The sequence below is a fragment of the Falco punctatus genome (assembly GCF_963210335.1).
Source record: "Falco punctatus genome assembly, chromosome: 2".
NCBI classification, from domain to species: Eukaryota; Metazoa; Chordata; class Aves; order Falconiformes; family Falconidae; genus Falco; species Falco punctatus.
Genome location: NC_137581.1, coordinates 10065358 through 10077769, shown reverse-complemented (window position 1 = coordinate 10077769; position 12412 = coordinate 10065358). Strand labels below are relative to the sequence as shown.

General features: G+C 41.0%; 1 protein-coding gene across 1 annotated transcript in view; it reads right to left on the bottom strand.

Moving 5' to 3' along the window:
* TYR (tyrosinase) overlaps positions 1-12168 on the bottom strand; it is a 61873-nt gene extending 49705 nt beyond the window's left edge. The window contains exon 1 of the mRNA XM_080375148.1: positions 4814-12168. Within this exon, the coding sequence (XP_080231274.1) occupies positions 4814-5656 (843 nt within the window). The 5' untranslated portion in view covers positions 5657-12168. The remainder of the gene's footprint in view (positions 1-4813) is intronic.
* Positions 12169-12412: the final 244 nt, after the last annotated feature.

The window sequence follows — 12412 nt, the reverse complement described above, 5'->3', positions numbered from 1 at the left end:
ACTGGGATTGGAGGGTGTGCGTGTGGGTAACATACAACCCATTCAGCACTTCAAAATGGTGGTAGGGTGGAGTAGGAAACTCCGTTATCAATTACTGCTGAAACATTCATTAACGCTTTCAGGTTTGGCAGCCTGTGATTCCCCTGATTTCTGGCTGTCTCCAAGCTGTACAGTTAGTGTTACCGTCTCCATGTCTACTACAAATTCACTAAGACACATTTCTCTATAGAGAGATGGTAATCTTCTTTTTCTGGTTAATTATTAACAAAACTATTTTTTTAAAAAAAAAAAATCCTTAGCCATTAATTTACACACCTTTGAAAATGTTTATCTTTTACACTACACAACTCTGGAGCAGTCATGGGCACATACTAGAAAACAACCAAGCATCTACAGGCCAGACTGCTGTCATTCACTCGTGATCCCGTGGAAAAAGGGGAATTACTCTGAGGTTGCAGTGGCATAAAAAGCCCGAGCATAGCCAAGTGGTTGCTCCTGCTGTGCATAGATCCTGATTCCCTCAGGCTGTGGTAGTGAGGTATGGCATGTGGAGAGTTATCTTTTTGTAACAGGATATGTTTAAGATTTATAATCCATGTCAGCGTATCATTAGTAGACCAATCTTGATAAACTCTTCTTTTATGGTTACTTGCTCCATTTGGGTTGTTGCTTTTTAATTTACCGGCCTGTAGCTGGCACCAAAACCTATTAAGTTGCAATAAAAAGGAAGTCATTGAGTTCAAGAGATATTCGGGTGTCCACAAGCTGATGGATGTAAGACTGGGTGATTTTAGAATCAAGAAATGTTGGTTTCTGGTGTTTCTATTTTTCAAGATTTCCTACAGCTTTTAAAGGTGGACATAAAATAGTGCTTGAAATGATCCCCTCAGATGATTCCCCTAGTAATACAGCTCCCTGATAAACTGTGCTTAGAATTAAATAACTGCATCTGAATAGCTGAATTTCCTATTTCTTATGAAGTCATATCTTCATGTAATGGATCTAAAGTACTGTCATTATTAGTTCAGATTATATCCATTTTCTGTTTGTGTAACTTGTTTCCCTTTTGTAGTAGCTTTGCATTTGTGGAAGTGGTTCTGCAGGGTGATACAGAATGAAATGCTAAGGGAAATTCTCCATGCTTGCAGCAAAGAATTGGCTGCAGGCTTAGAGAAGCGCTTCTGAGAGCAGACAGCTCTCCACATCATGCAATTACTTCTCTCAAGTCACTCTTCCTTTAGGACACACAAAATACAGGAGGCTAAAGTTGGTGGTGTAGTCTGCTTACCACAGCAGCAACACTAAAACAGCATTTGCATTCTCCTGCTTTACTTTCTTCATCATCTGTCAGGCACACCGTGGGGATCCCCAAACTGTTAACTACCAGCAGACAGATCCTGCTTTTATTTGCAGGCAGCTTTTCATGCATTTGCAACTCCACTGACTTCAGTGATTTCTCCAAATTAGTTCGGGTGCCGAGGAAAGCAGAATTTCACCTACTACTGTTTAAGTGAGGCATAATAGTTAATTTTTTAACAAATCCATTATCTTGAATTATTATAGAAATGGACACTAAACCTAAAAACTCTCAAAATGGCATGCACATCTCAATCTCCCATATAGCTTTCCATTAAGTCAACATGGAATTGCAAAAATCTGCAAAGCATTAGTAGGTGTCACGCAGTCCTAATTCTGAATGCAACCCTTGAATCATCACAAACAAGTAACGGAAAACATGAGAAAATCCCTCCCACCTACCCTAAAACATGAGCCAAGCAAACAAATAAAAACACTAAAGATTCCTGATAGTGCTGCTGGTAAAACCAGAGGCAGGAATCAGAAGTGTCATGAGAAAAAAGCGGACAGATAATTCACTCAGCTAAGTGCTAACAGCAGCACGCTGAAGAAAAAGTAAGGCGAAAGCAAGAATTTCAGCATGTATTCATGGGTATCCACGTTGCCATGGCAACTTCTCAATGGAATAAAGTATTTTCTCCTTTCTTTAGGGATTAAAAAAAAGAGAGAGATGCTGTTCTGCAAATAAGCATTTTACCTTTTTTTTAAATAAATCTATAACTGTTTCCTATCATAGCAGGCATTGTTTTATTATGCCTTGGAAGGAGAGTTAAAATTCTAAAAAGGACACCATATTATAGATGTGATATTCAAGAGGTTTCTCTTGCCCTCTTTTTATTTTGAATGCTTATTAAAAGCCTAAATTCCTTCACATTTCTGGATCTTCCTCTTTCTTTTTTTTCTCTTTTTTTTTTTTTTTTTTCCCTCTTGCTGTTTAGCTACAGAGCTCAGATAATCGGCGTATTCTGCAGCAGATCTGTGGCTGTTTTCTGGTTCAAGCTAAGGCTATTTTTGTTCCCTTTTGATTTTCTGGGGTGAGACTCTGATCTCTTACTTTGTCCTACTGGAAGGAACTGTATTGACTGTTATTCCATCACAAACAATTGCTTAAATTTAGATTCAAGTCTAATTAAGAAATACAAGTTTGTGTTGTATCTTCACCCTAGACTCACTGACCGAAAATGCAGATCTATTCAATCTTTCATTCTTTTGCTAGATAAGACAGCAGAGATATACATAGATAGCAGGTGTTAAAGGGGAAAACCACCTTATGAAGCTAAAGTTATTGTAGTCCTATTTTTGAAATTTTGATAAAAGCATAATATTTCAAGAAGTGGATGAAAAATGTAAGTGGTAAGCACCCATCTTCAGAAATTACTTGGAAAACTTCCACAAATTACTTAGGTGCTTTTACATACATACACTAACACTGAGTAAGTTTTAATCATAGCACAATTTCTATTGTTGCACCTATTTAAGTTATACAGAAATATCTTTAAAAGCAACTCGTTTCATAAAAGAATTTATTTTCAGAATACATTTGTGGGAACTGACTGTAAATGAGAAGTTATAAACCTGACTGTTTCTTAAGTCTATTCATTGCTACTTGTAGATTTTTTTGGATACTTATTACCAGGCTGGAAAAATTCTAAAAATCTGGGTGTGATTAATAAGACCTTTGAAAAAAAACCGAGCTAAACATAACTATCTGACCCCCTCCAGGTCTTTTAGAAAATTCTGCTAGAAACTTGCTGATTCCTTTTTGCTACCTGCCTCCTACTACCTTGGTTATTTCATCCAATATACTGTATTGATAGCTCCACTTGACACATGTAACCAGTGCAATTCTAGTTTCGTTTAATCCACTGTAACATTGATACCGTTTTCACATAACCCTTTATTCAGCTCAGTGCAGAACATCAGATCCACTTCATTCTGGTAATATAGTCTAATTAAGTTAGCAGAGTTCATCCAAATTCATACTGTTAGAAATGAGCAGAATCTTAGAAAATGGGATGAAAGGACATGTTTATAACTATTTTATGTTATATTTATGTATGTATCTATTTTATGGCTGTACCTATACTGGTAAATTAAACGTGGCCAGGAAATTTCCTGGGCACTGAGGCCAAATGACATGAAATAATCCATGTCTATGCCAGTAAAATCATCTTAGCCTCCCAAACAGGGTGGCAGCATGCAAACATTCCCCTGGGAATGGTCCCTGAAAAGTACCTTTCTGGGGGGGAACCAGTCTACACATACAAAACGTGTGTCAGAGAATGTCCTAAAATAGGTCTGTTACAGTATCTGGGAATGCCTGAATTTACAGGTACATACGTGGCCTATAGTATTCAGAGGACACACATCAAGACCAAATACAGTACAACCAGCCCTGTAAACCCAGTTAGTTGCTGGGGGTTTTATGTCAGAATATCACAGAGCTGCTGGAGCTTGTCTCTCTTTCACTTTCCATTAAATCACTAAAACTGTCCAGCCTTCATTTGGGCTGTTGCTGCAGAAATAAATAGAACAAAGATAGATTTACACCAATATAATCATAGATTTCAGTGCCAGAAGCGACTGTTGCTATTGTCATGATGGAGTGTGTCTATGGAAGCTAATAGACCTTTGTCACTGTATTTTAGGCAATGTGGCAGTAATGAGAGAGAGACAAAAAAAGTCTAGACACTCTCAGTGTTAGAACAGCATGGTATAGTTTAGTTATATAAGACAACATCACCCATGTAAATATCTAAATTTACTTTGGTTTACAGTCTAATTTGCAGTGCTTTTAAGTGGCAGGAATAGCTGTTGAGTTTACTTCTTAGTTCCTTTGAGCAACAAAGATTACTTCTTATATTTCTTTTGAATCACTGATGTGAATTACACAGCTGTTTCTTCTGTGCTCTAAAGATTTGTTTTATTTGCTTGTTTAAATTGAGAGCAGATTAGCATAATCTGATAGTTTTTAACTCTTGGGTGGAGGATTTCACTGGGAGAGGGGTAGAGCGTCTGAAAACTCTTTGCATCTATTTTCCATCATTCAGTCACCAGTTGTTTTTCCATGGTTGTGTGCTATAGCAATTTGTGCACATAAATCCTGCTTTTCCACACCTGGCTGCCAGCAGACCCAAGCTTATTTAGTCTGCTAAAAGCCATGTTTGCACACAAAGATGTAACTTTCCTCCTTCCATTTTCATTTTAGGTTCCTAAATTTAGGTAGTCTAAATCCTACAGTCAGAGAAAGAAGAGACAAAGAGACAAACAAACTGCTCTAAATTAAGATTAAATCCACATAAAATCTGATGTGCTTTCTTTTTCTAAAGTGCCTGCTTTCTCTCCAGGAATGTCTAAGGGAATGCAGCATGGCTAAACTCCCAGCTTGTGTGCCACACTTAAGTGCCTATTGTCAGGTAGGACAATTCCATTCCCTTTCCCCTTGGCCTGTCCTTACCTGCCACGAGGAGAAAAATGATGCTGGGCTGAGTAAATTAGGGTTGGTGGGATGCCTGCCACCCATGTATTCATCAGTGCAGACCACACACTCCTCTGCATCTCTCCAGTCCCAGTAGGGGATGGTGAAGTTCTCATCACCTGTTATCTTCTGGATCTCGCGTTCCCACATCAGGAGAAAGACTCGATGCCAAGGCAGAAATCCAGGGGCTTCGTGGGCGAAGTCAATGTCCTGCCACACATTGGACCCACCTAAGAGTGTGTCTCGGGAGGCATAATAATGCATCCACACAAAGAGATCATACACATTGATGTTTCTGAACATGGGGTTGGAGCCATTGTTCATCTGAGTGTATGTGCCAGTAGCAATAACATAGTCCCGGCTAGGGGTGTTCTTTGCCAAGTTAAGGTAGGCAAGAAACCTGTCCTTCTCACTGATGGTGAGCTGGAAGATGTTTCTTCTCGTTCTCAGTCGCCTTTCAGTGCAGTTGACTCCTGAGAAACCAAACTTGCACTCCCCACAGTTGAATCCCATGAAGTTGCCTTCGCATTTACACGTTCGGTTGTAAAATACAGAGGGCCAGTCCTCTCTGTCATCCACTCCTGAGAAAGGGAACTGTGGTCCCAGTGGAGCCTGAGAGAGAAGGATGTTCTGGCAGGAGCCTCTTCTGGAAAGCTCCCCACAAGGGGACCCATCTCCATTCCAGGGGGGACAGCACTCCTTCCTCAGCAAGCTCTGCACGTTTGCACAGGCTCTAGGGAACTGCCCGGTGGATGGCTGAAGGTTGACTAGCAGAAAACCCATGGCAAACAGCGACATCCTCACAGAGCAGCAGGAGAGCATTGGCGTTACGCTTCAGTGCATGGAGTGCTCTCTCTGACCCCTGCAAAATCCTGGGTGTGAAAGAAATTTCTCCTTTCCACCAGGAATGCTTCACTGCTGACTTCTCTTCTAGTGGACCCTCCAATGTCCTTCCGCATTCCTACCCTGGATGCATTTACACACAAAATACACTTCAGGGTTAATCTCATTATCACATGTTCTGGGTAAAAGCCAAGTGACATTTTCCCCCACCCCCTACATGTTTCAAAATACAGGCATTTATTATAGACCTTCATCTTCTGCCTAGCACATGATTGCTTTCCTCTGGCAATTGGAAAGGAAGTAAAATTAAAATTTGGACTCAGAAACAATTTCAGGCTCTTCAAATTCCTTGTTTGATTACATGCTTTAGAGTAAATGATTGTTTAAAAAAAGACCCAGAAGAATCTGATGAGTTAAATAAGCACAGTGAACCTAAAAATGAGAAAATAAACAGTTTGGGGGTAAACTATCTCTTTTCTTAAGATAAGACAAATATAAATCGATGTGGTCAGATTAAGTGTGAACATAGGGCACAACCAGAATAAATGGCCTGGCTTGGCGTTTTTGTATTTCAATGTAAGCTACCTTTCCCATGCCAACATACGGCAAAGTAACTTCACAAGGGAAGAAATAAGTTTTCCAGAAAAAATTAAATTTTTGTTCCCCTCAAATCCATAGCACTTTGACAGTTAATGGCACACCAAAACCTGCACCCAATTCCCCACAGAGAATACTGGCCACCTGCCAAGAGATTTGCAGAAAGCACTTTAAGCAGATGCCTCTGGACCTGGAAAACAAACCTTGACTCCTGTTATATTCCCATCAAGCTGTTTGCAAACACCGTATCTGTGTTCTTTGCTCGGTACATTACCGGGCAGCCTCCAGACCACCCACTCCTTTCTTATACATTAGACTGATCAGAGCTAACAGAGCTGCACGGGTGGCATCAGAAATTATACACTCTGTGAAGCTGCCCCTTGGAGCAAAGGGACAGCAATTCTTTTATTGCTGGGCAAATTGCACCTGAATTATGCAGTTTCTTTTAGCTGCCACTGTTATTAGTAAAAGTGGTTTTGTTGATATTATTTTTTTTTACTAAAAGCATTGTGACTGATTTCCTTATGTTTAGGGAGAATCTCGGCAGGGCAGGAGCAATGTATAGGCAAATGAAATAACTTTGCTGGGAAATGGTGCCTTTTGCTGGGATCAGCAGGTCATCACATGGCCATGCTGAGGAGCACGAGGTGCCTTAATCCTGCTGGCTTCTACGCCTCAGGTATTCCAGGAGATTATCCCTGAGTCCTGCTGCCAGGGAGCCTGTGATGGGGGAGCTTGGAGCAAGAAGGGCAAAGGGAAAAGCATTCATTTAAAAAAAAAAATATTTCTTACCACAGGCTGATGTTAACTATTGTTTGGCTGATTCCTCTGGTTTCCATGTCAGGTGTGTAAAACAGATTTCATCATAGAAATGTTACATGTTTGATTTATTTTATTTTCCCTGTGCCTAGTTCTTTGGGAAACCTTTGCAATTTATTTAATTTACTGTTCTTCCTGGGGAGGCTAGTGCAAAACTACTACATGTGAAAAGGGACTTATCTCTGAGGATAACAATATATATTTTCTAATTTTCACTGAAAAGCTACAGGGATTAGGAAAGGCTTGTGGTAGAGCCTAAAAGCAAACCAGAAAAACCCTCAAATATATATTTAGGCAGACAGTCATACACACAAGTACATTCAATACTCTGTTTTTATATTCAAATAAGATTTTATGTTCGGTGTTAAAAAATATTTTAGAGCCTCAACAGTTGTCATGTGACAAGTTTCTGAAGCAGCCGGTTAACAGATGAATCCCCTGTGAAAGAGTATGAATGAGAAATGTGGCCGAGGAGCAGCACGCGCCCTTCCTGACCTGTTATTGAGCCAAGCCCTGTTTTAAGTAACTGTTGGTGATTCAGACAGTAGTTGGGAAATTCAACTTTCCATATATCAACAGCCATAACCATTAAACAAGTAATAAAATACGTGTTCCTATTCCCATGTGCGACACTAGAATCACCAAAACATGAGACAGTCACACCTCCCATGCTGCATCTGGGCAAAATTCCCTTCATTAAAAAAGCCTCAGGGGACTCTCCACCTCTCCTGTGTTTCAACTCAGCACTCTTTATTTCATTGTTCATCTAACAGAGACATCATACCTGCATGAAGTTTGCGTGTAAGTTGACATTAGTCTTTTGGACTGAGAACTCTTTCCCTTGCGTTCTGCCAGTGGGTTGGCATCATGTTGTCGTATGCTCTGGGAAGCCCTTTTCTCTTACCTGGGTCTTTCCATTTGAGTATGGACCAAGACTTATTAATTTAAGGTATGCCAATCCTAGGTGGACCATAAGGTCAGCATGGCTAAGGCACACCACTTTCTCTATCCAAGAACATGGAAGACAGGGGTTTGGTGGCCATAGCCAACTTTCCTTGCTTCCGAAGCATAAATGACCAGGAATCACTTCACAGTTGGGTCTCATAGAGGCAACTTTCAACAACAAACTAGCATGAGGTCTGCCTCATGTCCCTGAATCTTAACTCCACCGCAAAGTTTGCAACTGGATTAAAATATCAGGTTTTGCCTAGTAGGCTAGCACAGTAATGACAGTATCTAAAATCTAATTTGTGTTTTCTTTACAAGGTCCTTAAGTGCTTTATAGAGATGTCAATAATTATTGGAAGGAAAAACCCCAATCACAGATTAGTGAGATGTATTCCTGAAATTCACTTGCTGGCTTGCTTATGGTGTTACGATCAGATTTTCAGCACTATGCTGCAGTGCTAAACCAACTTCATACAGGTACAGCTTGTGGCTTTCTAATGTGGATATGGACAAGGAAAAGAAACACTCCAAATAAAAACCGGTATTGAGTCTGGCTGAGTCCCATAGCAGCCCTCATAGTTCTGTGCTTGTATTGGTAGCTGGAAAAGTGGTGATAACATACCAGTGTTCTGGCTACTGCTGAGCACCAAGGCTCTCTCCAACCTTCCCTCCCCCCCACACACCCACCCACCAGTAGGCTGGGGGTGGGCAAGGTCTTGGGAGGAGACACACAGCCAAGACAGCTGGCCCACACTGATCAAAGGGATATTCCATATTGTATGACATTTGCTCAGATATAAAAGCTAAAAGAAAGGAGGAGGAAGGGGGGCACTCGTTATTTATAACATTTGTCTTCTAGAGCAACCACTGCACATACTGAAGCCCTGCTTCCTGGGAAAAGGCCAAACATTGCCTGCTGATGGGAAGTAAAGAATAACATCTTTTGTCTTCCTTCACTTCTGCACGAGCTATTTAATTTTGCTATTGCTTCATTAAACTTTTGTCTTGACCCACAAGGTTTTCTTCCCATCTTATTTTCTTGCCCCCTGTTCCACTGAGCAGGAGACTGGTAGAGTAGCTTGGTGGGCACCAGATGTCCAGCCAAGGTCAACCCACCAGAAAAATAATGGCATTGAAAGGGGGTTGATATTACCTCATCAAAATAATTCTTGGTCTCCTTAGATTTGACTGGGCTGATCTTCAAAAGACCATTTCTTCCTTTTGGAAGATGCCACAGGAAATTTCAATTCTGGGCTGCTGATACTGAGGCAATCAAAGTTTCAAGTAATATTAGCAGGTCTGTAAAAACTCTGATAGCTGGATAAGATTGCAAAGGAAGTATCTCTCTATACTGCTTATTAACACTTTTTAGGAATTCTGTGGGGATTTTAAGGTCCAGCTGTCTATGTTTAGTGGGGGAAAAATGAAATCTGGGACAGGAAAATGGTGAATAATTTTTAATTGCAATTATTTTAAAAGCCAAGTATAAAACTGAAGAAATACAGGCTGGGTAGAAAAAGTTGGCACAGCTCTGTTCCAGTGGAAAGAAAAACTGGTAACAAAAAAAGAGGGGGGAAAATGGTTATTTGAGATGGATAAGTACAAGGACCTTTTGATAATAAGAGAGCACTGATAAATGGAAGGAAAGAGTGTGTGAATCAGCCAGGAAATTTGCTCTGACAAACCAGTAGGCTCTGATTATGCTCTCTGATCCCTACCTGTTACTTGCTGTTCAGCATCAGCATCCTTATGCATTGCATAAGGCACTTGGTTTCAGATGTTTTCCTGAGCTCCTGCTGAGCTCACATTTCATGCAGCAGCAGAACAAAGCATCATTTTTTTTCCCTTGCCCCATGACCCGTGTGCCAGATGGAGCTATCAGACTCCTCAGTGGTTTGCCAGTGAGCCAAATCTGGCTCCTGGCCCCCAGGAGAAAGAAACCAGGAGTAGATGTAGGACAGTGACACATGTTATAGATACTATGTTGTGGTCAAAACCAGAGTGAAAAATCTTCTCCTGGTTACTGATAAATGGGGAGGGGAAGTTTAAGAAGAGTCCTGCTTATCATTAAGAACCATGAAGCAGCTAGGCATTTAAACATTACTCAAGTTATACTGAAATACATTTAATTTCAATACTGAATATTGAAAATATTCAGTTTCTATTTATTGTCAACCTTTTATCCTTCAGTGGAAAAAAATCAAGTTTCTGATTAGAAAGTAAGAATTTAACTAAGCTGACTCTTGTAAATCGAAACTTGTTACTAAGAAGTGGACTAGAAATTCCCACAAGCCTTTTAGCTTAAGATAAAGACCTACACACCTTGTGGCATGATATTTGAAGATACAGCTTAAACAACCATTTGGATGTATGAGAGGACAACCCCAGGCTCTAAAATGATTCTAAATGCTGTAAGTAACCAACTTTTAACTCAGGACCAGCATACCTAATGTGCAGTCCACGCAGCTGATGGTCTGGCAGATGTAACCATGGACATATTCAGCCATGAGTGTGGTGTTGTCCTGTTAATCTGAAATTCAGTGCCAGGTTCAATTCAGTTGTCTTCTGCATCATTTCAAAGCATTCCTGTCACCCTAGCTAGCCTTAGCTCTTGCAGAAAGAATTCGCAGGTGTCGTTGGTTTCCCAGTTGTGTTATCACAGTTACAAAGAGTGATTTTTGCATTAGCAGATCAACCCCCGTCCTGATCCTAATGTATTCTGGTCCATGCATGAATCCCCAGTCTCAGTGCTGTTGAATCAGTCAGAGAACACAAGGCCAGCGCTATCATTTTATGCAAAGAGGAGAAATACTTCTAGCAAAAACGAAAAGGTGTGAACAGATGATATTTGATAGGTCACAAAGCCTGCTGGCAGAAAGTTAATCTATCCATTTTAGGAACACTGGACCAGCAAATTTTACTGGGTCAGTGCTTTTATCATGTGGCCATGGTATTTTTGATCTGATACTGGGAGCCATAGACACAATGCACCAGAAAACAGGTATGCAAACTGGTCTGAAAACATAGGCTAATTATTACAGGCAACTGTAGGAGTAAGAAAAAAAGTCACTGTTCTGCAGTCCAAAGCAAGGGAAAAGAGGTCCTGATGCCATCAGAGCAATAGAAGTGTAGAAACGGCAGCAAAAGACATTTTTCCCCTGTTACAGACTGAAGATAATATGGAAGTAGTTACATTACTAACCTATTAATCTACAATATACATGATTTGGGTTTTTGCTGCGGGCGACACAAAACTTATCTGATATCTATCAGTCCTGATGACGGGAAAGTGTCTAAGGGGATGCTGAAGTAATATTGTCTATAGTTTTGTTACACTCCACTTACACATCACCTTTGCTTTCAGCTCTTTGCTGAAAGGCAGCTCGGCTTCTGGATTTGGGGACCATGCTGGGCAGAGTGGAAATTTTGGTAAGTGGGTCTGAGAGCTTCCCTATCAGCTTTCAGAGGACAAATATCACACAATTGTTTACTACTGTGTGGCTGATATGTGACTTTGGCCTTGATAGCAGGCTAGGGCCCAGGTTTAACTGGGTGGATAATAGCGTGCTGGTTCAGGAAATCCCTGCCTCATCTAACAGCTTGCTGAGGCTGAAAGCACAGGAAGTTCTTTTGGCAACCTACAAGGAAACCATTAATATTTTTTTTGCTGGGTTAACGTTCTACTTATTTTCCAAGGGGAACTGGCCTGCTGAGGGGTCAGACAAGCACTTTAACTCCTGCAGAAGTAGCGGTGGAAACAACTAGGGAAGAAGCAATGCTCTGCTGGAGGTTTCTTGGATGGACTCACCTGTTTTGCAAAGCTGCATCCTTTGCCCTTGTGGCAAGGACCCCACAGCTGTGTCTCAATCGACTGCAGGGTCTTACTCTTGTGGTTAAAAACCTGTAATCTTCCTCCCCCCTTCCCAGTGTCCCCTGATAAAGTTAACTCTGTTCAGGCTGACTGTGGGAACCCTCCTCCCGGGCTGCCTACCATGCTTGGCTTCTTTTCAGAAACAGCTGTGTCTAAAAAGTGCCTCTAGGCCTTTCTCACAGACTTGTCCTGCTCCATTTGTCCAGCTTGGCAGAGGCACAGAAGAAGAATAAAAAATCCTAGTAGCTGTGTTGTGGGTTTTTTGTGCGTATGCAGGCTTTGGAAAACAGATAATCAAATAGTGTATTAAAAAACTCATGCGAGTGACATTTATCACAGAGCGGGTCTCAGCAGGTCCTGATGGAAAGACAAACATGGCTTTGCATGTCAAAAACTGAGTTTAGAAAAGGAATGAGGGAATCAGTTGGGACAGGTACGTGTACATACACCACCTGGGACCCTCTGAGGCTGAGGTCACCTCATGTAGCCTCTTCTGAGCC